At 42.3% G+C, this 27,889-nt stretch overlaps 2 protein-coding genes across 8 annotated transcripts; one reads left to right on the top strand and one right to left on the bottom strand.

Moving 5' to 3' along the window:
* Positions 1–27,298, bottom strand: LOC105901678 (peroxidasin-like protein). 7 transcript variants are annotated; one of them, XM_031575823.2, is made up of 12 exons: positions 25,538–27,298; positions 20,524–20,647; positions 5,767–5,851; positions 5,310–5,657; positions 4,963–5,193; positions 4,641–4,743; positions 3,477–4,555; positions 3,250–3,313; positions 1,804–2,148; positions 1,285–1,521; positions 579–675; positions 1–107 (listed from the first exon to the last, which is right to left on the bottom strand). In XM_031575823.2, exons 8-12 carry the CDS (start codon positions 3,302–3,304, stop codon positions 44–46), a joined length of 798 nt encoding a protein of 265 aa, XP_031431683.1. In that variant the 5' UTR covers positions 3,305–3,313; positions 3,477–4,555; positions 4,641–4,743; positions 4,963–5,193; positions 5,310–5,657; positions 5,767–5,851; positions 20,524–20,647; positions 25,538–27,298; the 3' UTR covers positions 1–43. The 7 variants fall into 7 exon arrangements, with proteins under 7 accessions (XP_031431683.1, XP_012684620.2, XP_042565008.1 ...); XM_012829166.3 differs by lacking the exons at positions 20,524–20,647; positions 25,538–27,298 and adding an exon at positions 6,544–6,587; XM_042709074.1 differs by lacking the exons at positions 20,524–20,647; positions 25,538–27,298 and adding an exon at positions 6,544–6,585 and having other exon boundaries at positions 5,310–5,673.
* Positions 14,615–17,087, top strand: LOC116222310 (vegetative cell wall protein gp1-like). Its single transcript, XM_031575822.2, has one exon. It carries the CDS (start codon positions 15,772–15,774, stop codon positions 16,807–16,809), a length of 1,038 nt encoding a protein of 345 aa, XP_031431682.1. The 5' UTR covers positions 14,615–15,771; the 3' UTR covers positions 16,810–17,087.
* Positions 27,299–27,889: the final 591 nt, after the last annotated feature.

The raw sequence follows: 27,889 nt of genomic DNA, 5'->3' as shown, positions 1-27,889 counted from the left end.
ACACACACACACGCGCGCGCGCAGGCGAGTGCACCAGATGTCCTCATAAGGGGCCATCGTAGGCTTCCCTCAGCCTTTCTCCTCTGGTTCTGTAGATTTGCCGTCTCCTGAACAGAAGGGTCATGGAACAGATGTCAAGCCCACTGCTGACTTAGAATGTACTATTATTTCTGGATTGTATTTTTCTGACTGGAAATCACTACTAAGTATTAGTCTACAGATTCTGAGCATATTTATCCCAAGTCCTGCTTCCAAACGATATAAGAAAGTTACAAACTGTAAGAGCAGAATTATTATATAAATCACCTTGATCATAGTCCAGACAATATAACACTAAGTAACTGCTAATTTATTATATCGCTATCTGATGCTATGCATTTTAGACCACTAAAAATTAGAACGTTAACCGCAATGTAGATATCAACTCCTTTAACCACATGCCTACATTCCAGGTCTGAGTGAACAGTCTAATGTTGGCATGTGACTAATGTCTAATGTTGGCATGAGGCATTGTGTTTGAGTGGAGGCCTAATGTTAGCATATGGCATTGTGTTTGAGTGTAGGCCTAATGTGCTTACCTCCACAGCAGGAAGAGCAGAGCCCCTGCGCTGATGAGTAGAAGGAAGAGGCAGACTACCGCCACAGTCCCACCGATCCCTTTCCTCTCGCAGGGTTCTAACACATAACACACACAGCCAACAGGACAATGAGTCACGGTGTCGTGACACAATGATTTAATACACATAGCGTGAATGGGTAGCGACACGAAAAGACTGGTTTAAATAAAAAAAATAAAAAATTGTTATCCAAAATGAATCATACGTGTCTGGGACCGACATTTGCAGTGGCCAAATCATGAACATTAAAAATCTATTGCATGTACGGAAATATTTCAGAATGTTGAAACAGACTGCTAGTTACATGGCATTCCCTCATTTATTTCACTTCATTTCTGTGATCCTGTACAACCCTAAACTTTAATAACATATCACGCTCACTGACACCGTCTTAACACTGTACCACAAAATAAGACTTCATTTGTATTCATTATTTTACCAACACATTTTTATGCTGGTATGAAAAGGTAAAAAAAATATAAGGTTAAATGTTCAGTCAAAATGGCATCGTAAATCATTTTCCTACGTTTCAGTTACCGGTCAGACTGAATCCACATATACTAAGATACATTACAGACTGCTAGATAAAATGTGAAGAGAAACACAAAGACTAACTAAAGACAATCCTATCTGCTGAAAGATCTGCTCCACTTTAGAGATTCGTTACCGGAGTTGTGGGAGGCAGAGCAGTGGCCCAGCTTATTCCTGACCACGCAGGTGAACTGGCCGCAGAGGCGCGACGTGACGTAGAGGGTGGAGTTGTCAGCAGAGAGCTGACCCAGTGAGCCGTCCGCCTTGGCGTTATCGTGCAGCCAGCTGAAGACAGGCTCGGTGCCCCAGGCCTCCATGCAGTGAAGCGAGGTGTGAGACACGTTCACCATCACGGACACGTGGTGCACCGGCACTGGAGATGGGGGAGCACAGAGGGAATGGTGAGACAGGTAGTGAACTACACAAGAAACACTTCATACAGGACAGTGTCACGCACCAAAAGTGAACACTTTTTTTTGGGGGGGGGGGGTGTAGGATAGGCTTATCTACAGCATAAGACACCACTGAAGACAAGTGACGGTTGGAGCAAAGATGTGGTCAACGGAACAATTTGCCACAGTATCCAGTATAAATATTATCATTTTTGAGATAAGAATGAACAAAAAAAGTCTTAATATTATAATCAATATCTTACAGTACTCTTCAACGACATGCTGAGCAGAGGCTACTTGTCCCACGTGGTCCGTCACATTGATGGCGTAGACCCCACTGTCGCCAGGTCCGAAGTTGGTGATCTTCAGCACCGCTCCCTGCTCCTCCATGGTCACCCGGCCGCTCGGCGACTGCTCCGGGTACTCCGCCACCTTAACCCGCGTCGGATGTTTGGCGTGGGTCGGCACGTACTCCCAAATCACCGTGGGAACCACCTCTTTGGTTCTGATGTCAATCTCGGTGCGCAGAATGAGGGTGTCACCCTGGACCACGTACAGTGGCTTGGGGCTCAGGAAGTGGACCGACACAGACTGGCACAGGGGGGACACTACACACAAGCAGCAGAACAAAAGTGAAAAGTCATATCTTACAAATATCTACACACTGTAACCGGGACACACAATAAGCCATCAGCAGACAAAAAAAAAAAAAACATCAGATAATAGCCAGACGAAATGAACCACAACTGAGGGTGGATTTTTGTTGCAGGAACCACACATCTGTTTCTAAAATGAGACTCACAACACAAGGCAACACAACAAGTGAAGAAGGTATAAAAAATAAAAAAGTTGTAAAATGTCTTTTTCGTTTTACAAGCTGAGAATTTCAACTGTAAACCACTGGCCTGAGTGAAGTCTAAAACTCACAGGATAGGAGCAGTTATGGGTTTGGTCACATCTAAATATTCCTTGTTTGTTTATCTATTGTTCTACTATAGTATGGCCACTTGTGAAGTGGAAAGTCACTGACATGCAGAGACTGCATCTGTTCAAATGCAAGTGTCAAATGCTGGGGTGTCCCCTCGGTAGAAAAGTAACAAGATAGGGCAGGCAGGACATGATATCAAAACATTCTTCTAGCAGTGCGTGTTTCTCGTCCTTGATAGCGGAGCTGCCAAGGACCTCGAGCAACCTCTAATTGTCTGGTTCACCTCAAGTGACCACTGCTTCACACAATGCAAACATAAACAGACATGCACATTCACACTGCTTACAATGTCTGCGGTCTGGGCTCCAGTGTTCCTGCAGTGAGTGCGACAAGCTTATTTGTTCCTTTGTGTTCAGAAAACCTTGCAGAAATCCTGCCACCCATATGTAACCACATGAACTTCACACATGCTGGTGATATCAGGTGAAAACCATAACAATGGTGTATGTCTGTGTCCAATTTCTACTTTTCTAACAGTTAGATCACATTTATTGTCTTGTAGCAACAAAGATCAGTGGACAAAAAAAATAAAAAAAATAAGGTACTTTTCAAACAAAGGAATGATGACTAGCATGAGTCATACCCACTTGTAGGTGCTCAAAGGTTATTTTACTATTTTAATCCAAGTTCACTTCTACACATTTCCTGAAGTCAAAAGACAGTACAAAGAAGTTGGAAGTCAAGGTTAAAGAGAGAGGAGGAGAAAGAAAAAAAAACTCACGCAAGCCCAGCATTAGGAAGCAAGTCCAAAGAGATGATTGTGTCTTCAGTTCCATTTTATAAGCCTGGGAGGAAAAGAGAAGAGCACACAGATCTAGCACAGCAGTCTAACACAAACTTCACTGAAACTCACCAGCTGTGGCACAGCGGGAGAAAGATGTATCTATGGATCAGCATGCATATATTGTTACTGGACATATCAGTAGCAACTGTGTGGGAATAACCTACCTTTCTGTTGAGGCACACCAATGCTGCTCTGTGTGTTTTTCAAAGAGGAGTTTGTCTCTGTCACACACACACACGCACACTCCACTAGCAAGGAGTGGCTAGACGATCCACCCGGGTCGCAAGGGGCGGTCATAAAAACCTTACAATGCCATTAGCAAACTTATCAGGCTCGCCCTTTAAAACACAGCAGAAGTCAGGCCGTGAATGAAAACGCCTCGGAAACCCTCCGGTACAGATAGGTCAGTGATATGAATGAGCAGCCAGCGAGTAAGCATGTCTGTGCAGTCCAGATGCCTGCTTCAGCAAACACTTCCTGCCTGTCAAGTCCACAAGGCGTCACCTGACCAACTTCCTCCTGCTATTCTGTTCGGCGAGGGGCTCTGGTAAGCTGTGTCTACTTAAGGTAACCCGATCTCTCTGTGTTCAATTCACAAATCCACGTGTACTCGGTGGCACAAAAATGGTCTTCATGCTGGTTCCAAGAATGGCACAAAGCTACTGCTTTATTATTGTTTACACATATATGCAGTGTTTTCTACATGCGAGACAAAGTTAACAGTAGCTAGAACAGTGTAACAATACAGAAAGTGAAAGCACATTCAGAGCATAAACAATATCTTAATGGTTTCTCAGGAGAATGGCATGCTGTATGCACAAAACACTTTCCTTTCTTTGAATTTTCTGTGAAAGTCCTAAAAAGCAATTCTCGTACTGACAACCATCATAATGCACATTTCAAACAATCTACTCGTGTAACTAGAGTAACAATAATAGTCATTGTTGAGCATGCCCCTTTTGAAATTTCCCACAGTCCCACATTCAAACATAATGAAAACCAGTGGGGAAGTTAGAACTTTGCATAAACCATAAAAACATTATTCTATAAATAATAAATAAATGTAAATCAAATTTGCAATTGACAACTTAACATTCAATCTAGTAATTATAGAACTATAATAAAATACAACTAAAATGATTGGCAAGTAGTCACCTAACACTGGAAATAGAGTATGTTTTTTCAGTATACTTTGTTGGCGTGCTGAAATTCAGACACTCAGAAGCTCAACTTCTTCTGCTTCCTAAGAAAATAGAAAGGTTAAACATTACTTTAAGACAACAAAATGAATGTCAAGGAAACATTCATGTAAAGCTGTGGAGACTTACATCAAAACATAACATGACAGCACTGAAATCACCAGAACAATCATTGCCTCAATGGTCATGGCTATAGCAACATCATTTGAGCAGCTTGGGCACTCGGTACACTCTGGATAGGAATAAAGGAATGAAGGGAGAAATGTGTCAAATATTATTATTATTATTATTAAATATATGTCAAAGACATATGTCAAATACTACTGAGGTCAAAACATCCAGGCACCTTTTACCTGGTATGATGAAATGTATGATATGTATATGATGAAATCTTATACACTGATGTGATCTGAGATTCTCAAGACAAAGTTTTTTTTTTTTTTTTTTAAACCTGGTATGATGAAATGAGACACGCTGGTTCCCAGGCTGCTGTTGCTAATGCAGGTGTAGTTATGGCCCTTCATTCCCTGCAGGTGGAGTTTGCTTCCTCCGTCAGACATATTGGCCGTCTGATTGGTCAGCTCCACACCGTCTACCAGCCATGTGAATACAGGACTGTCCCACTGAGCTTCCTCACGAGACACATCACACAGGAGAACAACAGAGGCCTCTGGAGGCTTCTCTAAAAAACAGGTAGAGTGAAAATATACACCAGTCAAGGGATTACTGACCTGTAGAAATATTTCTAAACTTCGTAACAGGTTTGATAACTATTGATGAAAAATGGGTCATACCCACCAGCCTTTAGCACAATTTTCATATCATGTTTCTGTGTCCCATAGCTATCTGTGACTGAAACAGTGTAATTGCCGTAGTCAGACTCCTGGACATCAGAGAGCCTTATCCATTCACCCTCTCTTTCCAAGGTGACTCTGGGATTAAAGATTCTCCCTGGATATTCAGCCAGTCTCAGTGATCCAGTCGGATTGTTCCTCTCCCAAGTCACCAGGACAACATTCACATCTGGACTCTTGTCTACGGTGGCCTCAAGAACCAGAGTTTGACCCAAAGCCACATACAGTGACCCTGTGGTAAGGAAACTTACTGCCAAATCATTGGTCATTGGTGAGCTGTAGGTCTGGAGTGCTGTAGAGGAAGGATACTGAATTGATTTTTCAATATGTAAGAATTCTGGGTTTCTTAAAATTGAGTTACGCCAATATTGAGTAGTTGTGTCTGTGATAATAGGACTTACTGTTTACTGATGAAAAGAAAATGGCAATCCACATTTGAGCAAGTTGGTTCATCTGAAATAGGCCTGATTGTGGTTTGTTGAAAGCCTGTACGTAGACAAAACAGAACCTCCGAATTTACAACAACAAAGCCACCCGTATCCGCGGGCATACGTTCCAAGCCCCACCATGGATAGTAGCTTAGGCTACACACCATATAACTTTTTTCGTATACATACATACATACTTATGATAAAATGTAATGTAGACATTATACAAAATAAGATATCAACAACAATAACTAATAGTAAAATAAAAAATGTACTGTAATACAAGTTTGTGGTAGCACATGGTAGACTGTGGTAGCAAATAGCGTATCAATTATGTCATGGGTGAAATGGAAAACTACTTATGTGTTTTGGTACCATTTTCACCAACTACTGTGTTCAGGTGGCAAAGTATCTGACATTTTCGGTGATGAGACGATTCGGGGAGACTACAAACATCGAAACACTGCGCAGCATGTCGCATGTTGAAAGCCATACATAGTTTGGCCACACAGATATAATGTACCTGGCTTAAATGCTAACCTAGCTAGCGAAGCTAGGGTTACTGTGGGTATCATACCTGCTAGGTTACCTTGCCAGTGTCTGACAAAGGAACCCGTAAACAGTTAGGTACAAGTATCGATTAATACATTACCAATCAATCGCGAACTGTACGACAATAGCTAGGTGAATCAACTAAAAAGAAGGGTGTTGAGTTTTTTTTGACATTCTCGAGTTTCTATATATCTTTACCCAGGGCTGTAGTGGAGGGTAAACGCACGTAAACGCCGTTTACGCACCTCTGGAATTTTGGAAATAGCGTTTACGCACCTCTAAATATCGTTTACGTACGCACCTGTAAGTGGCGTTTACGCACCTCAAAGTTCCATGGGCCTTGTATTCTGCCGTTGGAATAATCAGAAATAAATTTGGTGTCATTTTAAAACACCTACATTTCAAATTGTTGAACATATAAACGCTGTAGTCTGAATCATTTTCATTTGCGCTGTATTATGGTCTGTGACCCCCAATCGGTGCCTTGGCTGCGGCGGCGACACCAATCAGGATCCAGGAAGTATGTGAACACATACACGTTGTGGATTAGCCTGCCTGCCTACCTGTTCGGAATTGATTAATTAGCCATGGATATCAGGCGATTTTTTGAAGAGATGCTCCCACAGATGCCCGCAAAAGGCCTCAATTACAAAGTAACACTGAAGAAGATCAATTCACGTTTTTAAACGTTGTATTGGTTCGGACAACATCGCATTAAGACAGGGACAAACTCTATTAATAACGTGCTTGCAAATAAGATGATGCAGGTAACAAGCCAGCCTTCCAGGTGCCATCTAAATAGGCCTAATAAAACGTCAATTATTTCAGCAATTGAAGATGCATGAGGTATTATCCTCACGCATATCTGTGTAGATTAGGCTAATTCATTGAAAATTGTAGACAGATTCTTTGCAAACCAGTTAGACATAGCTAAGTGAATTGCTAAGTGAAATGTTTTAGCTTAGCTATAGAATCTTCCATTTTCGCGGTCAGGTCAAATATAAGTGTAGCAGAAAAGAAAAAGCAGAACAAGCATAAACCCGACCGGTGAGGCAGAGGTACTGTTTGCCTTCACTCCGTGATTTTTTTTTTTTTATGTCAGATCAGCAATACTAAGAAGGTTCTACGCATGCGCTCAACCCAGTTTGTGAGGGATTGCGCAATCTGAGATGAGGCACACGTACGTCTTAATATAGCAATTGTGTTGTTGTGTTGTGTTGATATTGCGGGTTTCTCCAATGGTTAAAAAAACAGGGGAAGTGTTTAATTGCAGCATGGTTTATTTTTATATTATACTTTTCAGCTGTAACACCCAGGGCCTGTTTCCAGAGGCCTTACATTTGTTTTAGGTCCTATAGACTCTATATATAGTATAGAGGTCCTTACTTTTCTCTCCCCCTCCACCCCCTTCATTGTTGTGAGGCCTACACATACTTTTCTTTACTGTTTTCTTGAAATTGAATAAACTACAAACACATTTATTCACTGTCATTGATTTAATATGACTTTAACTGACAACATAATGGAATATAGCCAGTACAGCCTTAGGGCCGAAACACACCAAACGCGTTTTTAAAAACGGGACGCTAGCAAATGCATTGTTTCCTATGGTACGGCGCGCCTTGCGTGTGCGCCTTTTCTCCGCCACGCGTTGCGTCTTTGTGGCGTTTTTTAGATGCGCTTAAAAGTTGAACTATTCTCAACTTTCCAGCGCAAGGTGCGGAGGCGCACCGCTCATCAATGTCACACTCGGCCCAGGCAGGTTGCGCACGCAGCTCCGCTTCCTAGGCGCCGGGCAAAACAGCCTGGTGATCCTGCGAATGTTTTGCCCGCCGCACTTTGCCAAGGCGTTTTTGAAGCGTCTGCCGTTTTAAAAACGCGTTTGGTGTGTTTCAGCCCTTACAGAGTCGCGGCGCTTTGCGTTGCGTTGCTTCGCGTCGAGGTCTGTCTGATCACAAAATTCATAGTTTACCCACCTCTAATTTTACCACTACAGCCCTGTCTTTACCGAAATAATCCCAAAGGAAACATACGGTGTTTGGCAATGGCGGTCGAAAACTGTTGGAAACATGTCAGGTATAAAAACTGTTACTACAAGACGTCCGTAACGAACTGTATGAAGTGTGAGTGTTGAAAATAAAGGTAATTGAAAATCATAATTTTCATGTCTGACTGTCCTATTTGTAGGGACTGTAGATTTCTAATTAAACCAGTGAAATAGGTGTATATTTTTCACTGTTATTTTGGTCGTCACCTAGTTAGTTTGCTAATGTATTAAAAACTCACCACGTATACCTACATTAGAAAGACTTCACTTGTTTTTCTTTATTTCTTTTATGTCTTTATTTCATTTGGTAATGTAATTTGCCTAAATGCTGATCACCTGTAGACGTGTCTTTAAGTGCTCTCTCATTATCATATTATATATAAATTGTGTTGCGGAGAAAAGAGCAACTTCCTTGCAATTTCGCAATCAGAAGTCAAGAGTAGCCTAGTGGTGTTTGTCGGTAGGGAAAACGTATGCCTGTCGCTACACAATGTAAATTCCTCACATTGCGCATGCGTCATTTTGCGATACTGTCGACTGCTGTCGACAGCGAAGCCGCGCGCGCATGCGTCACAACGACAGATCCGTTTTCAATCATGGAGAAAAGCGACGAAAGCCAGTTTTTTGAAAACATGACCATTTATTTAAAAACAAAGAAGATGTTGTCGGTAGGAAAACTGTATGATCAGGGAAAGTGTATTAAAACCGGATGTCGTCACTTTAAGCCGGTCTCTCGTTGGATAAAGCTTTTCAGCAGAAATGGACAAGGACCTTTACTTTTTAGTTGAGAAGTTGTGTTGATTGCCTGGCATGCAAACGATCGGTTTTCTTTAAATTATTATTATTTTTGTGAAGTTATACGGCTTATGTGAATAAAGCTATCTACACAACTTTTTATATGTCTACATTGACTCGTTTAGTTGTTCATGTGGTACACGTAGGTCTTAACTGAAGCTAACGCTTAGACCAACAATCCATTGGAACACATAGTAGCTAGCTAGCCTCGCTGCTAATAAGTCTAACGTTAGCATGCTAATATGAATAGACCCATTATAGTCAGGTGGCTTAATGCTCAATTGACTTGTTAACCGAACTTTTACGAAGTCATACAACTAAACACACAAGTGACTTGTTAACCTATGTCTACATTGACTCGGTTAGTTGTCCATGTGGTACACGAATGTTGCAGAGTATTGTCCTATTGTAGGACTTAACTGAAGCTAACGCTTAGACCAACAATCAATTGGAACACATAGTAGCTAGCTAGCCTCGCTGCTAATAAGTCTAACGTTAGCATGCTAATATGAATAGACCCATTATAGTCAGGTGGCTTAATGCTCAATTGACTTGTTAACCGAACTTTTACGAAGCTATATGACCAAACACAAAGCTAGCACTGTTAATTCCGCTATAGCTAGCCAGGTCAATTAGCTCGCCTAAGATACTGCAATTTCAGCTAACCAATTACCTCATTTCCCCCAAAACCCATCGATTACATGTGTTTGTGATGTGTAACATATATCCTTAATCAGTCATTCAAGTTATTAACGTTTATTTACCGCTAGCGATTACACGACACAAGGGTAATTCAATCGCTATTAATGTTGAACTTGAACTTCAACAACGTCACACAATATTAAAAGTCAGGCATCGGCATGGTTCCTACAGAATAAATCAAAGGTCCTTGTCCATTTCTGCTGAAAAGCTTTATCCAACCAGAGACCGGCTTAAAGTGACGACATCCGGTTTTAATACACTTTCCCTGATCATACAGTTTTCCTACCGACAGATGTCACAGTGGATAAAACAGATGAGGTGGAGGATCAAAAAGTCTCTCCCCAGTTTCGTTTCATATGTTGACGTAGAGCCTTATGCTGTTAGCCGTTTACAACATAACTAAATATAACATTAAATATACCCACATTATGCGTTAAGACAAGCCCCATATGTTGACGTTTAAACCGTTTACAACATTATTAAATATTACGTTAAATAAACCTACATTATGCGTTAAGACAAGCCAGATATGTTGATGTTGATGTTGAGCCTTATGCCGTAAACCGTTTGTGTCTGAGCATGCTCAATGTGAGGGACTACGATCCCCCAAAGGACTACCATTGTGTAGCGACAATGCCTAAGGAATGTGTATTGAAACCTGATGTCGTCACTTTAATCCGGTCTCTGGTTGGATAAAACTTTTCAACAGAAATGTATAATCGCCATAGACATACGGTATATAGCCTACATACGTCTATGATAATCGCTTCTAGACGCTCACTGTTCTTGTGCTCATTTAGCTCAATCACTTTGAGATACTGAAAAGAAATCTAAACTATCGAAATAGTGCTTCTTTAACTAATAATAATTATATGTACAAAAATGTGTATATTTGAATGTGTATATTTCGCTGCTATAAAAAATATAGAAAGCAGGTGTTTGATGGTGGTTTACATTTGCTTTCTCTGTCAGTCGTTTGATTTGTATGCTAGCATAGGCTATTTGCAGATTCTGTTCCGTTTTTCTCAATGATGGTGAATTATTAGTAGATAAAGAAGCACCATTTCGATCATTTAGATTTCGTTTCAGTATTTCAAAGTGAATGAGATGTGGGAGCACAACAACAGTGAGCGTCTAGCAGCGATTATCATAGACATGAATGAAGCATGTAGGCCTATATGTCTTTGGCGATTATAGCCTATCAAGATTTTAAGTAACATGGAGAAAAAACTTTTGTTTGTACCCCACGTAGATCATAAACCCTTCAATATATAAACGACTCAATGAAATCGGTTGAGAAATGTAAACGCTACAGTGCTTTTTATCCAATAAAGCCGCAGCTCCACCGTTCACTTGCGTTTGTTTACTAGTCAGTCATCACCTCCCCAAGATGGCGGTGAGTTGGCACGTCGCAGCAACGTTCTGAAGCAGACAATGGGGCGTCTCTGTATATATGTCTATGAGCTTTAGTAGCTGCTGCATATCAGAAATGGCTAAGAGAAAAGTTTTGACATTTTTCTCAATGAGGTTGGGTTTGTTTGCTGGGTGGGCCAATCCCTCACTCAGTAGATTTACTACTAGAGTACTGAAACATCTAGAACAAGTGGATACCAAATTCGGTGGAAACTCGCCCTTGATGGCCCGGGCTGGGGAATCGGGAGAGTTCCCGGTGGGCCGCTTCACTTCTGGGCCGGTCGAGAATTAAATGTTTTGACATTTGTCACGTTAGTCCATTTCTCTTAAAGTAGGCTACACACGTTCGGCATTCTGACACCGCCTCTGTGTGGGTTGTACCTTGCGAGGAAGTTCTCCCCTCCCAAATAGAGTTGGTTGGGTCCATAGCCCGGCTTTTCCAAAATGTTTTCTCAGATAGGCTACCGAAAGCTGGGCCCATAGACATATGGGCCGGCCCTACCGCAACGATACACATCAGGGAGGATGGATGGGAGGAAGAGGCCAGGAGGGGCTGAAAAAGCCAGGTTGAAAAAAAAGAAAGACACTGGAGTAGGATGCTGCCAAATGTGCCAAGCGTACCGATATGATTTATTATACACAAGTGGCAACTGGTAAAGAGAGACATAGGCCTATTAGCAACGTAACTATTCGGCTAACGTTATAGCGTTGGTTATTATCGTTGTAGCGTTGTCAACCTATTCGCAAGCAAAATAATAAATTGAATTAAAATATTACTGTGCCATTTGTGTCCAAATACTCTCACAGTACAACCTCCTCACAGATGCTTATCATGTCATTGGGTTAGCATATACGTTTCTGTTGACTTTGTCCATCACACAGGTTGCATGTGAGAGAAGCTTCTCAACCTTAAAATTTGTGAAGAATAGGACAACCTGGAGGCTTTCATGTTAATGTGCACAGAGAAGGAAATCCTCATGTCTATAAGCAACGACACAGTTATAGATAAAGTGGCTGAAACCAGTGCACTGCTTAGTCGGTTACTGATGCTGCAGATGCTGTTGGTGCTATTCGCAATGTAACTGTATACTGCACTGTGAGTTGAACTGTAAACATTAGTTCAATATGCCTCTTTGTTGAAGAGTGGGATACTTTTCAAATGCTTTATTTATTTATTTATTTTTGCTTTTGTTAATCTATCAACCTATCCTTGTGGAATAGAGGAATATTTTTTGTTAACTTCTCAGTTTAGGTGGATTATTATTTAACCTTTACATTATTTGTAAATACAGGATAGTAAGAGCTGAACTTTTGCTTCATTTATCCCATTTCCACTACCATGGAAAAAGTGGGCCGGTCTTGGGCCTGAAATTCCCGGGCTGAAAAGTGGCCCCACTCCGGCCCTGTGCTCCACTATTATATGGAGTGAGAATGCGAACAACAAGGTCTGTTTGTAGCTTGTATGATTTCCCTGACATTAGCCTATTATTGTGTAATTTCTTGTTGCCCTGCTGACCAGTTGTCTAAAAGCACTCTCACTACCCTTTGTTTTACAAAAGCACAGACCAGTTATCCAAAAGCACTTTAACTGCCCTCTGTTCCAATCGCATATAGACAATGGTAAAGATAATCAGCAGACGCTTTTATCCAGCGCGACAGCGCCATCGGGAATCAAAACTGGTTCGTCCGCATGTGGAGCGATGTTGCGTCTGCATACACTTTGTGCAAATATTGGTCAAAGGTTGATGGCTAACTAAAATTAACGGTTTTAATTCAATTATGGAAGTACATTGAGCATAAATGCCTAAAATGAACTAATTTATTTTTTATTACTAATTTATTTTCATACTTTTGTCAAAGTCAAAATTATTTATAAAGCACATTTAAAAACAACTCACGTTGACTGTACAATTAAATCACAATAAAATATCAAATCAAATAGAAAACAGAAACAAAACAATTAGATCAAATAGAAAAACAGAAGCAAAACTCAACTAAGCATCTATATACACAGAAAGTAAGTATACAAATTATCAGCTCAGATCAGGGCCCAGTTCCTCGTACGTGGTTCAACTAAGTTGATCAAATGTCCTATTAACCAGCTTAAATTAACCCGATGATTGAAAGGCTATCTCGGTTTCTCAAAGGCTGATCCGCGCTCAAACAATGGGCCTCATTCTCGAACGCAGTTAAGAAGAATTTAAGAGGAATTTAAGAGGAATTTCTTCTGAATTGGATTTAGGACAACATTTGGCATTCATGAAAGTTTTCTCATCTGGGATTTGCTCCGAACTTCAGAAGACTTTCCGAACTCGAAATAGCAGTCGTAACTCGGCCAGAGTTTTCTCAAATGCGATTCCTTAAAAAACCACAAGATGGCCCCTTGTTGTTAATGAATTTGTGAGAAATCGTTGGTGATTGCGTTCACATCAACTCTACAGATCCTCGGATTAAAGTATCATTAACAATTACGTTTCACATGTAGGCCTATAGTCATGATTCTACGAGGCACCGTGATGTCATAAAATAAATAAAAGGACTACACCGGAATGCTGCGCTCGTCTAGTGAGCGTCGTTTGGCACTGCCGTCTGTGCAAGTACGGCAATCCAGAATTTTCAAGTAGTTCCACGTTGGTGGAACGAACTGCCTAGCACTACCAGAGCAGGCGCGTCCCTCTCTACCTTTAAGAAGCTTTTGAAGACCCAACCTTTCAGAGAGCACCTCCCTTCCTAACTGGCACTTCGACTAGTGCTTAACTTGCACTTATAGCAGTTACATTCCTGCACTTCGTTTTTATTTCCTATTTCGTGTTTCTATTTCTTATGTAAAGTAGTATTTATTGTTACACTAGGTCTCTATTGCTCGTAGCTTGACTGTTCTATCCCTTGTACATCGCTTTGGACAAAAGTGTCTGCTAAATGACTAAATGTAATGTACACGAACACTGCAAATGTAAGTGAATAAATAAATAAGCACTAAACTCAATCACGTTGATATAGCTATAGTGGAATAGAATGGACACATCTACATCCTGCAACAGTCCATCTCTGCACCGTTCAAGTCATAGACATATATAGTTGAAGTTAGATCTGAGTTTACTCGACGGTGATCGCTTTCCGCTTTGACATGACTCGTTTACGAGTTGCTTTCGTGTAGATTCGGTCGATTCCGACTGCACACGTCACTACGGTTGCGTGCCCTTATAAGGAGCTGGCAGGGCGTGTATGTATGCAAATTCAGGAGCACGAGAACGCGCTTTCAATTTAAGAAAACTCTTCCGGGGGAGCACAGCCCAGAAAACTTCTGCTGCGTAGGACCACATTTTCAAGCGTGCATGAATTTGGCGGATGTTTCAGAAGAAACTTCAGAAAATGTTCGAGAATGAGAGCCAATGTCGTTAATTCAAACCAGACTTCAGTTATCAGGATAATTGCGCATGCCTGTCCTACTTCATAAGGGGGAAGCGTCGATCACCGAAACCATGAATTTCTAACAGTACAATGGCTACTAAACTCAAAGAAAGAGCCTATTTTTTCTCAGCTGGCGAGCAGGAGATGATCATGAACGCGTATGAGGTATTCAAGACCATGATCATGACAAAATCTGACACCGCCACCGCTGCGAGGGCTAGACAAGAAGCATGGCAAAATATCGCAGACAAGTTAAATGCGTAAGTGTTGGGAAGATGCATAGGCTAAGTGCCTAATCACCCCAATCAATCAGATTATATTTCTTTAAATGTTTCCTGCTGGCGGTAGGTTTAATGGCATGCATCATCGAATGAGATCTTGCTAGCGAAAATAATTATCACAACTCTTTAAGAATAAGTAGATAAAAACAAGCCCAATGTCACTCCGGCCACACCCCTTCAGCTCACTACCTCTCCCAGCTGCACGCTCATCAGCTGCATTCAGGTCCCCAATCACACAAGCACATACACCTGTTCCACTCTCCACCCTCACAGTCACCAGAGTACTGATCACTCACACCTGCATCCTCACTCACCTGCACCACGTTTGCACTCACCTGGTTCCTAATCACCCACACCTGTCACAGCCCCTACATATACCTCACACTCCCTTCACGCGGTGTCTGGTATCGCACTTCAACGGATTAGACTTGACTTACTTTCGCTCCTGTCATAGTTTGTACCTGTTACGTTCTTAGCCTCAGTTTCTGTATTAGTCTTGTTTCGTTTGTGCCTTGCCGAGTGTGACTCGTGTTTTGTTTGCTGCAACAGCGTTTAAGTTATAGTTTAGTTAGCTCAGAGGTTTCCTCTGCTTAGTTCCTTTCTGCGCTCAGAAGCTACGAGCAGGGCTACGAGCCTGCGCCCCTCCGTAGGGTGTGTCTGTAATCTCGAGGATAACCTCCCTCAGCATCTACGTGTCCACGACTACAGCTCCCGCTACTCCTCCCGCTTCCGTGGCTCTTCCGGCCACAAATACAGTCCCCGCAGCTGCCGCTGCTAATGCTCCCACAGCTTCCACAGTCACTAACTCCACTGGTGACCCAGCACCCACAGCTCCCACTGCCGGCCCAGGACCCGCAGCTGCCGCTGCCGACCCAGCACCCCCAGCGGTCCTTGCTGACCTTGCAACTCCAGCGGCCTTTTGTGACGACACTGCCACCCCAGCGGCCTTTGCTGACACTGCAGCCCCAGCCGCCGCTGCCCCTGCAGCCCCAGCCGCAGCTGACCCTGCAGACCCGGCCGTCGCCGACCCTGCAGACCCGGCAGACCCAGACACAGCCTTCGCTGACACTGCAGACACAGCCGCCACAGACCCCACCGCCCCGGCCGTCGCCGACCCCGCAGACCCGGCCGTCGCCGACCCCACAGACCCGGCCATCGCCGACCCCGCAGACCCGGCAGACTCGGGCACCCCCGCCCCTGCAGTCCCAGGCACCCCCGTCCCTGCAGTCCCAGGCACCCCCAGGCACCCCCGTCCCTGCAGTCCCAGTCACCCCAGGCATCCCTGTCCCAGGTGACCTAGTCCCAGGTGTCTCAGGTGTCCCGGTCCCAGGTGTCTCAGGTGTCCCGGGCCCAGGTATCACAGGTGTCCCCGGCCCAGGTATCACAGGTGTCCCCGGCCCAGGTGTCCCTAGTTTCCTGATCCCAGGTATCCCAGGTGTTCCTGTCCCCGCTGTTCCTGGCCCAGTTCCCTTTGATGTCTGGTGCCTTCCAGTTCCCAACCTCCCTGCGCCGTTAGTTCCTTTGCCGCTTCTGGCTCAAGCAACAGCAGCACCCTCTGCCGACCCGAACCCCCCAGCATCCGTTCCCGACGCTGATCCAGCAGTTGGCACGAATAACACCGCCAAGGGGGACGAGGTTCGTATGGACGGCACCTCCGACAGCGACGAGGCTCGCGCTGAGGACGTCGCGAAGGGCAAAGCCAAGGAGGCTTCCACCACGATTACCCCAGCTACGGGTGCTGCAACCTCGGCCTCATCCCGTCGACGTCGTCCGAGGCTGGGTAAAGGAGATTGGTTGTGGTCACCTCGCTCCTGACAGAGCTCTCAATCATCCGCCAGATCTTTGGCCTCTTGCTGGCCGTCCACCCGGCTGGCCACCAGACACTCCGCCCCCGGTCGGCTGTCCAACCGGCTGCCCACCAGACATTTCACCCCTGATCGGCTGTCCACCAGGCACTACGTCCCTGTTCGGCCGTCCACCAGACTTTCCGCTCCGATTCGGCCCCGGCTGGACTGCCCGCCTTGCCCTTGACCCCTCCACCCACCCTGTGGGGAAGTTTATTTTTTAATTTTTTGATGTTAAGGGCCGTCTGGAATCCGGCTGTAAAAGGGGGGGGGGGGGGGGGGGGTAGTAGTAATGTCACGTTCCTGCGGAGCTCTGCTCTGGCCACGCCCCCTTCACTAACTCTCCCAGCTGCACACTCATCAGCTGCCTTCAGGTCCCCAATCACACAAGCACATACACCTGTTCCACTCTCTCGCCTCCCTCACCAGCATCACGCTCAGTCACCAGAGTACTGAGCACACACACCTGCATCCTCACTCACCTGCACCGCGTTTGCAGTCACCTGGTTCCTAATCACCCACACCTGTCACAGCCCCTACATATACCTCACACTCCCTTCACGCGGTGTCTGGTATCGCACTTCAACGGATTAACTTTGACTTTATTTGGATTACTTTCGCTCCTGTCATAGTTTGTACCTGTTACGTTCTTAGCCTTAGTTCCAGTTTCTGTATTAGTCTTTGTTCTTGTTTAGTTTCTGCCTTGCCGAGTGTGACTCGTGTTTTGTTTGCCGCAACGGCTTTAAGTTATAGTTTAGTTAGCTCAGAGGTTGCCTCTGCTTAGTTCCTTTCTGCGCTCAGATCGGCAGCTTTCTCAGTTCCCGGCAGAGCTACGAGCCTGCGCCCCTCCGTGGGTAGTGTCTGTGTTCTCGAGGATAACCTCCCTCAGCATCTACGTGTCTGCAACCTGTAGTCTGTCCTGTGTGTTCCTGGCTGTCTCTGTCTGCAATAAACTCTGTTTCAAGTATTCCCATCTCGGAGTCTGTTCGTTCCGTGACACCCAAAGAGTATCTAATTGATACGAATGAATAGATACTTATGAGGATATATGTACTGTATGCGCTTATGTATCATGTACTATAGATGTGTATATACATGTATGTGTAGATGACCATATAGAAGTAGGAGTTTAAATATCTGTGCGAATCTGTGTATGGGCAGATCAGTATGTATGTATTATTCATAATCAGAAATTCAATCAATTGAAGCAGTGAAAAGAAATTGTGTGATTCTCTCTTCTTATGAGTCCACCTTAATCATTTTTTGTGTACTAATAACACATATAATTATGAGTGCTTTCAACCCCCATGTAGTGGCAACCCAGCCATCAAGAGGACATAAGAGCAAGTCAAAACTGAGCATAAAAACAGGCTGTCCAATAGAGTACAAATAAAGGCTTTATTCTACAACATGGATCTCTTAAATTATTCTTGAACATGTTCTTCTATTTAGAATCAGAATTATTTTTATTGCCAAGTATATTCTCATATAGAGGACATTGACTTGGTGATTTTGGAGCATGGGACATAGACAACAATATGTACAAATAAATAGGATAAAAATAAGGGTAATAGTAAAAATACAAATAATCAAAACAAGTATTACAGTATTAGCATACTGTGCAAGAGCCAGTGTTAACAAAATAGCAATACATGATGTGCACTTGCTATGATGTGTTGAATGAATAAGGATGCAAACTAAAGTGCAAACTGCAGTGCATTGTGCGTTGTCAGTGTGGGGGGGGGGCTTGGGGGTCCCAGAATCTGTGTGGTGCAGGGGGCTTGTTTGTGAGAAGAAACTGGAGTGGAACAGGTCTGGGAGGGATGGCAGGTCGCAGCCGATGGCCTTCTCGGCTGACCGAATGATCTGCTGCAGTCTGCCTTTGTCCTTGGCAGTGGAGGCGGCAAACCAGACGGTGATTGATGAGGTGGGGATGGACTCGATGATGGCTAAAGATGGACTATATTAATGGGTAACTTAAAAGCAAAGAGGGTGGAAAACCATATACCCATTAACCATATAAATGAAACATGCAAACATAAAGAGAAAAACATGAAATGAGTCCAACATTACCCAAAGTCATCTGAGCACCTAACTAAAATGATGGTGGGCAATTCTGTCCCTTGCAGCAGGTCTGGTCTGCTCATCCAAGTGGCTCTAGGTCATCCTCAGGATGGTCCATGATGACTGGGACCCTTTCCTTCCTGATTGTAGCCACATTGTGGAGCACTGCACATGCCACAGTGATGTCACATGCCCTGTCTGGTGCCACCCGCAGCCCCCGCAGACATGTGAATCTGGCCTTCAGTTGGCCGAAGGTCATTTCAATCCGGGGTCTCGTTCGAGCAAGAGCCCCGTTGAAACTGGCTTGAGGGCCTGGTCCTGGCTCTGCATAGGGGGTCATGAGGTAGGGCTTGCAGGCATAACCCCTGTTTCCAATTAGGAGTCCATCGTAGTGACCTAGTATATGATATGTACAATGTTGGATCACCTCTACATAAAATAAGCAATTTCTGAATGACATGAGATTTGCTATACCTTGCTCAAAGCTGTGGCACAGTGTAGACTCTCTGAATATTCTGGAGTCGTGGACGGAGCCCGGCCACTTGGCCTCAACATTTGTTATGAGGCAGGTGGAGTCACAGATCATCTAAGATGAATTGCGGTCAAGTCATGGGTATTGTACAGTACATTGGTAGTCTACAGAAGGCAAATGTAAGGTCCATGACCCCTATTGTCAAAGGCAAATGATTGTTTTTATAGCAATGTAATTTGAGGAAAATTATGTCATAAGTACCTGCACATTAATGCTGTGAAAGCCTTTTCGATTGACAAAATCTGCCTCGTTTGGGCCAGAGGGCGATTTGATGGGGATCTGCATGCAGTCCACTGCACCAATGACATTGGGAAACTCTGCATAATGATAAGCTCCATAATGAATAGTGATAGGAATGAATTTTCATTAAATGGTGAAATATTGAATAACTCAATTACCTGCAATTCCATAAAAGCCCTCTTTGATTGCATTTACTCGGACATGGCCAGGGAATGTAATGAATACATCCATACGTTTCTTAAGCGCCAAATAAACTTTACGAACAGCACGGCATGCAGCGGCTTTCCCGATGTTCTCCGCATCGCCATGTGGTGTTCGCAATGTATGGCTCGAGAAGGTCTTGTAAATAAATTATTCCTTGTTGGCAGAATCGATAGCGCTCGTATAGGAAGTCATCATGATGTGGTAACGGATCTTGGCGATCCCTATAAAACGCTAATCTAACTAATATCGCTCCTTCATCAATGGGATCTCTGAGGAAGGGAGCTGCCATTTTTTTCCGGGGGAGTGGTAAGCTTATCCAGTTAATTTAAGTTAGCCTGCGCTGGAGCAGGTTCAAGTTTATGGATGTGTTGCTATGGTGATTTTGCCAAACTTGCTTCGTTGAACCGAAAAGCCTGATTCATGTAATCTTATCATGAAAATTATCCGGCTAACTCAGTTAGCCAGGTACGAGGAACGGGGCCCAGGACTGAAGCACATGGACAACCAAAATAAATACAAAACACATGGTGACACCAAACACAGGTATAGAGTCATTTGGCGGCCTCTAGAGGCCAACAAATTTCCCAACTTGTGACACAGCTACATGTCAAGGTTCAATCAAGGGCAGGTCTGAACCCTATGTACCTTCCTTGAGCGTCAGGGAACTCTCTCCGTATCCGTAGCACCACGCAGGAGGGCAGTACCACTCAGATTCCCCGTCCCAGACAGCCAGGTTACAAAGCTTCTGTATGCCAAATACCTGTAAGGACTGAGCAGAGGTTAAATTGTATTTAGAGAACCATAAATGGTGACGCACATTTAATAGTGTGTGCATCCTTTTTTTCTGGTATGGCTACTGATTTTTTACTTTTTTGTATTTATTACCTATAGACAATCAGTTCTCGCCTACCAGCCGTTACATTGAATAACTATGTTTAAAAAGCTCTGTGGCATTCGATATGACAACCTTTCTCACAATAAAAGTCTATATAAAGTTTTGTGTGTGTTTTCAGTGTTTGGTATGTAACATGTTAACAATTGACACATGTAAGCTGAGCAGTAAACAAAGTATGACAGAGGGAAGAGTCATTTATTGTATTTTCTTCCTTAGTCACTTTTATATTACAGAAACGACTGACATCTCATGCATAAAAACTGTTCAGCTGTATTGCCCTTAGATGTAAAGGCCCACAGTCAGCTCTATAGATGTTGAATGCATTCTGTGGTGAGAACACATTCAAGCACACAGGTTTGAGGTCAGGATGATCAACCATGCATACTCGTTGATTCTGAAGCTGCATAGTCTTGTAACCCTGAAAATATAAAAGGGTAAGTGACATGGAACATAGAACAGATAATGACTGCATAATTACAATGTCATTCAGAAATAATTAATTCTACCTGTGGTATCTCGCTGCAGCATACATTCTCGGCCTCTGCTCTGTAAGCATTTTTTCCCCAAAATTCACCTGTATCAGAAAAGAGATTAAAAAAGTGACAACATTGCAGGTGGAGTTTATTTTAATGCCGTGTTACTATTAAAGGCAGGTCACCAAATGCAACAATTTAATGAGAACACAATGTTTAAACGCTGTAATAAATGGAAGTAACTATACATTACAACAATGTCGTACACCCCCTGCTTGGCCCATTACTGTTGTCAGATAACATTGCTGACTGTGACCTAACTTAAACGCTACAGCTTGAGTTTTACTGGTGTAGTAGTAGGCGTAAGTTAATGACGTTTGCGTTACTTGCAGTTACTTAAACACCAGAAACCTAGCTCACCATGACCAGTAACTTACATAAACACACTGTAACCAATTTACATACTCAAGTCCTGTAAAACTGGCTGTACAATACAAGCTGTACAAGCTACAAGCTGTAATGTACAAACATACAAAAATAATTGTTCAAATGACATAAAGTTAACTAACCATTCAGAAACGTCCTGTTGAAGCCTACATTCTGGAACTTGTTCAGGAGCCTCTTCTTGTTTAGTAAGAGTACAGTATGAATGTATGAGTACAGTATTGATCCTTGTACTATTTTGACCAAAGTATGTCACAGACATTTCATTAAGACCTTAAGGAAACATCAACATCAACTTGTGGAAAAATGGGCATCCAATGACTCCTTTAAGCATATCTTTCAAAATGTGTCATATAAATCTGTGTCACTATGTGAAATATTGACAAGATAAAATGTCATTTGACAGGTCATGTAACCTCATTTGTGGCATAAGCATTAAGGTGTAGTCCCACAGAAGTGCGCATATGCGTTTTGAAATATTTTGTATACACTATGTATTGGTTTGTTTTTTGTCCATATCACAATGACTTGGACAACGGAGATGTGAGTGGCGCGTCTCGCAAATACTGTAGGCACTGCAAATCGCTGTAATGCCCAATTGACGTCTTGGTCGACACTTTTAACCATCGCCTGGAAGTGTCTGCTACCATGAGAAAATGATACTGTCGCTGACTACGTCACATAGCAAGTGTGATTGGCTAGGTAGTCGGCACACGCCGTTGACTTCCTTGTTTTGATTTTCGGCGCTCAACGCTGTATTTTTTTAAATGGAGGGTGCCGCTACCGGATGGTAGTCCTCTACCGGATGGTAGTCGCGCATGCGCAATACCCGATCATGCGCCACTTTGCGACACTGTAGACAGCGGAATACAATCGCTGGCTAAAGCTGATGGAAGTTTGCGAAAGACGGTATACTTTAAGAAGTTTGGTCATTGCATACAGCTGTAAGTTCTTAACGTTTGTATAATGAAGAAGTTAAAGATATACTGGATATGCTCTTTTGTTCTCCATGTCAAGTTATATTGGCTAGCACATCAATGCTTTATTTGTTTTACCTACTGCTATATTTTCTCACTTCTTCATAATACAAACTATTTGCCTTTTACCCTTACTCCGTCTCCACACTTTTAATAATTAAATATTACATTAAATATACCCACATTATGCGTTAAGACAACCCCATATGTTGACGTTGAGCCTTCTGCCGTAAACCGTTTGTGTTTGAGCATGCGCGATGTGCGGGACTACCATCCGGTAGAGGACTACCATCTGGTAGCGACAGAGGGGATAGAGTAAGGTGACCAGACGTCCCCGGTTTCAGGGGACAGTCCCCGTTTTTGGTGACCTGTCCCCGGCTAGAGCTGTCCCCGGAAATGTCCCCGGTTTTCACTGTGACCAACAACAGACCCGGGATTCAAATAAAAAAAAGAAAGAAAGAAAACAATGACCAAATGTTTAGTTCCGTAGCCTACACGCCTCAGGCTCAAGCAAGCCAGCCAGCAGCCAGAGGGACAAGCTCTAGCTCAGAGCTCAAAGATGTTCTAGAATGCCCGTCTTTGCAGTATTTTGATTGGTGGAATATGCAGCGCGGTAGAATCTTTGCCCTTAGCTTCTACTTTTTTTATTCAGAGAGAGATCGCGTCCATTCATTTATTCATTCAGCCAGCTAGCTCTGGCAAATCGAGTACAAGACAGGATAGCTTTGGGATAGGCGATTAGCGAACGGTGTTTATTGTAAGTGTCATTTTTTATCATCCATGTCATATATTATTTAACCTATAATATGTATGTAGCCTATGATCTACAATTTGCAACAATGTGAGTGTTAAGCAGCAGCTATCTGTCGGTCAGGTGTCAGCCACAGCTCTAGGCTACTTGCTAACTAACTTTGTTAACTTTTTAACATTAGCAGTGCTACTAACTACAGTACTATGAAATTTCAGTTTCATTAGTCTGGGTTACTATTGAGAGGTAGTTGGCAACTTGTCAATAAATTAAACCACTTGGAAGCAAGAAAATACTCCTTGAACTCGCTTTCCGTACATCCAGTTGCGCTTCCCGCTTACGTCTGTCTCGTTGTTTGTGTGACAATGACAATAAAGTACTTTGAACTTTGATAGTTCTGTGGAAGCAAAAAAAGTCTCACCCGCTCAATGTTAGGCAGTGGGTTTCAATGTGCTAAAATCTTTAAATGAGTCATGTGCTTAGGCTACATAGATAGACAATTACAGGTAGCCTAGAATAATAGTAGGCCTACATTACTTAAAAACAAACACAAAAAAAACACATGTGTTCTTGTGGTGAAATGTCTTTTCCCCACATTAACTTCACATATTCTTTATCAACAAATATGTCAACTGGTAGTGTGTCACAGAACTAGTTATTTTTTAGATTATTCAGATCTCCCTCCCTCACCTTGACATTGCTTGGATTTAATTACATTTTTTACTGAAATTGTATTTTGAATCTTTTTGTTTGTTTGTTTCTTAAATCACTTTTGGTATAGTAATACCTAAAAAATAATTCCAAAGATCCTGGATTCTATGGGCCTGATCTGTAGGTTCATAGTTCCAGCTGATTTTCACACAGAATATAGGAATACAATGCATTCAGTTGCCTCAATGGCCTTAACATTTTCTATGCTGGAAAAACCTACACCTGTCACCCATCCGTGCAGACCAGTCACTTATCAGCCAAACACAGAGGTTAGGCCTACTGGGAAGCTTGTGCATGACGTCAACAAAGTTCTTATCACTGATATTGGTTCTTATTATCTGGCAAAAGGTTGTTACCTGTACTACTCTTCATTTCAGCCACTTTGTGATTAGTTTTAAGAAGAAAACTCTTTGTTTGACATTCCCCTTGCGATTTACAAGAACAAGGGTAAGATAAACTGCTTTTATGAATAAGGGCCCAGTCAATGTCCCCGTTTTTCGATTACAAAGACAAAAACATGACATGTTTTGGAGATGTTAACGTGTCTGAACTGAAAATGTCCCCGGATTTTGTCTCAGAAATCTGGTCACCTTAGGATAGAGGAAAGGTTCGCAGAGCTAGTGAGAAAATATCCCCACCTGTACAATGCCTCCCTGCCGTACATAAAGATACCCAAATCATACAAAGTCACGCCTACGTCAGTACGTCGAGTGTCACGTGACCGTTGAGCGGAGGAGACTGTTTGCTTACACATTAATGCAGCAACATGAGCAACGCTCTTTTCATCGGCGACCATATGCTGAGCGACACTTTCCAATAAGTATAAGATAAATTAAGCTTCACACGAAACTGAAACAATAGTAGGTTCTTGGGATTTTACTTTGAATTGTTACCGTCTCCCATCCAGAAATCGTGACCAGAGGCGACTAGCGACTAGTAAATAACTTAGAATGTAGCTACTCTATGTGAACGGTATTACCTGGAATCAGAGATTACATGGCATACATGGTACCAATATGACTAGGTTTTGTTAAATTGCAAGCCAATAGACACTGCTTGAGCCTAAACAAGCGAACGTTAGCTCCCCTGTTTACTTCAAACCAGAGACATTTTGCCGAGCATAACATGACAAACTAATAAAGTCAATTCTTCCAAGTTCAAGATTTGGGAAGACACCCGTTGTGAAAAAGCTTTCAACCGTTCTTTTCATCCTTTCCACTGACAAGCGCCATGTTTAATCGATACGGAATGAAATCTACTGAAAGGTCGTCCGTGACAACTGTAAAAATACATGGAAAAACAGATAATACTCGAACTATTAGTGCGGAATCTAATTCCGTTGCAGTAGTGCACAAGCTATAGTTCCGGTTCTGCTTTAACATACAAATAACGGTATGGGATGTGCGCCTACCTTTACGGTGCCCTGGAAAAAATTGTGACATCATGAAGGGCGTCCGCCAGCAACCTACACTAGGCTACACTAGACAAAACGCTGTTATCTGCAGTCCCATAGTCAGTTTCATTAATGCATCCCAATTGTATGCATACCTACATTAGAAAAACACCTATTAAGCAATCCTATTGACCTATCACGTCATTATATTGTGACACAAACGGTCTTGCATTCCCCTCCTGGATGTGTGGTGGTGGTGCCTTAATGAAATGTAATCGTTGTCCAGTTTCCATCCCCTGCACTAGAGATATAATAGGCCTAGAATGTTGGCACTGGCATATTGGCACACTGCTCCTTGAAACAGTATGGCATGAACAGTATGTAATACTTACTACTAGTTGCAGTTAAGTAGGTTATCAGGACTAGTCTAGGTTCGTTGGAGCAGTAAAATAGTTAAAACAATGGAAATATTAATATAATAAACACACCACAGACCATAGAATTAATTGAAATGCCGGCTTGTTTTATATAATAATAGAAAAGGTAAGTTGGATTTAGATAGAAAAATAACAAATAGGTACCATATAACACATTAACAATACAATTTACATATAACACACATCTTACATAAAAATCTTAAAGAGATGCAATTCAAATGCAATCCTTTTCTATTAGGAAAATATTTACTATATTCTAATTTTGGTTTTATATATATATATATATATATATATATATTTATATATATTCTATTTAAATTGGTATTTAAACTGTAACTTAATATTATTATTTAGTTTATATTTCAGTTAACTCTATTTATAATCTGTTATATCAGTATCAAAATTCTAATAAGTTCTCTTAAATTTTCAATTTATCTATTTAAACATCTAGTTTTATTTTCCTATGTTACCCTCAGCTAAACCAGTGAGTTGCTATTGATAGCATTAGCACAGCACAACCATATGCTTCACCAACATTGATAGCATTAGCACAGCACAATCATATGCTTCATCAATATACATAGGGAAAATATAATATGCATACAATCAAAATAAATCAATATCAAGTAAACATTTAAATATCAAAAGAACATTTTTTAAACATATTGTGAATGTAATGGTGTAAGTTCAGTGTGTGGTAACTGGCTTGTTAAGTTCAGATTCTTTCTTACGACCACGTTTTGCAGTTCGTAAATTCCACTTGCGGTAGGAACAGTCCGTAGATCTGATGTGTTTTCACTCTCACCACGAAATCCGCGAACTTCTAGTTGAAATAAAGCAGGCTCCTGTCAGTCCTACCATTCATACGATGAAAGGATTGCTGGTCTTGTCAGAAAAGCAGGTGCTGACCTCCGATGGAACAGGATTCCGTGTGGTTACTCGCTGGGAAAGCTCGCCATCTATTTCTACTACAATCATGGAGCTATGATGCTAGCATGCAATGCCTAGCTCCACGCGACTTCTTCTTTTCTCAACAACTTAACTAAGGTGACAGTCTACCAACGAAGACAAAACACAAATCAAAACACTTTCAGAAAATAAAATAAAAGTTCACAACAGTACAAATCTAATCAAGTTTCAAGTTTCTAGTTTCTTTAGCTCACTGAAAAACTAACGTCCTTCTCCTAGCTGGCTTTCTTCAATCTCCACCGTTCTACCGTTCAGGAAGAATTAACTTGTTTCTCATTGGCTCACTGTCTTAAAGCAACAGTGCATTTTTGTATAGTTTTGATATTCATCTTAATCTTTTTAAACGTTTTAATCCGATTAAATCATGGATTGTATAACTAATATAAACTACTCTAGTAAGTTTTAATAATATTTATTTCAACTATTTATTCACTTATTTATTAGCTAAATCATGTTTATTTTTAACCTGGGTTACACACTCCCCTCTTAAATCTATGCAAGTCCCTTTGCATACAGGCTATACTATCTCGGGTTCAGGTAAGGGCGTTAAGCTAGACTCTACCAGGGAATTAGTGATAGCTGTACTCAGACTTTGAAGTAATGTTTGAACAATGGTCACTAAGGGGTTCCCAATTTGAGGATATGTGAGTCTTTTTGGTGGTTCTCTTTGTCTTAAAGATCTTCTCACTGTAGTCTGTGTTTCACCTTCATCTCTATTATCTCCTTCTTCATTGATCTCTGTTTCATTTTGATGTGTGATTTTGATGTTATCCACAGGTTCATCTGGTGATTGTTCAGGTAAGTTTTCCTTCTCAGGTTGGTCTGTTATAGATATGGGTTCCACTTCAGGTGAGCATTCTCTCTCTGGTAAGGATGGACTCCTATGAGGGATGTCATCAGATTCCTCTGGAACACGGTTGGAGACTGCTGCAGTATCGGAACAGTTAGGCTCAACAGAAGAACT

This window comes from Clupea harengus, chromosome 11, assembly GCF_900700415.2.
Source record: "Clupea harengus chromosome 11, Ch_v2.0.2, whole genome shotgun sequence".
In the NCBI taxonomy this organism is placed as follows: Eukaryota; Metazoa; Chordata; class Actinopteri; order Clupeiformes; family Clupeidae; genus Clupea; species Clupea harengus.
The sequence above is the reverse complement of the archived record's forward strand: the minus strand, read 5'-3'. Positions and strand labels throughout refer to the sequence as shown.

What these genes read in the sequence shown, in the direction of transcription:
- LOC105901678 (XM_031575823.2), bottom strand. Translation starts at nt 3,304, where the DNA reads ATGGAACTGAAGACACAATCATCTCTTTGGACTTGCTTCCTAATGCTG. An exon ending in GCATGTCGTTGAAGAGTACT is followed by an intron (nt 1,522 to 1,803) that starts GTAAGATATTGA and finishes CCCCATCTCCAG; the next exon opens with TGCCGGTGCACCACGTGTCC. An exon ending in CTGCTCTTCCTGCTGTGGAG is followed by an intron (nt 108 to 578) that starts GTAAGCACATTA and finishes CCTTCTGTTCAG; the next exon opens with GAGACGGCAAATCTACAGAA.
- LOC116222310 (XM_031575822.2), top strand. Translation starts at nt 15,772, where the DNA reads ATGCTCCCACAGCTTCCACAGTCACTAACTCCACTGGTGACCCAGCAC.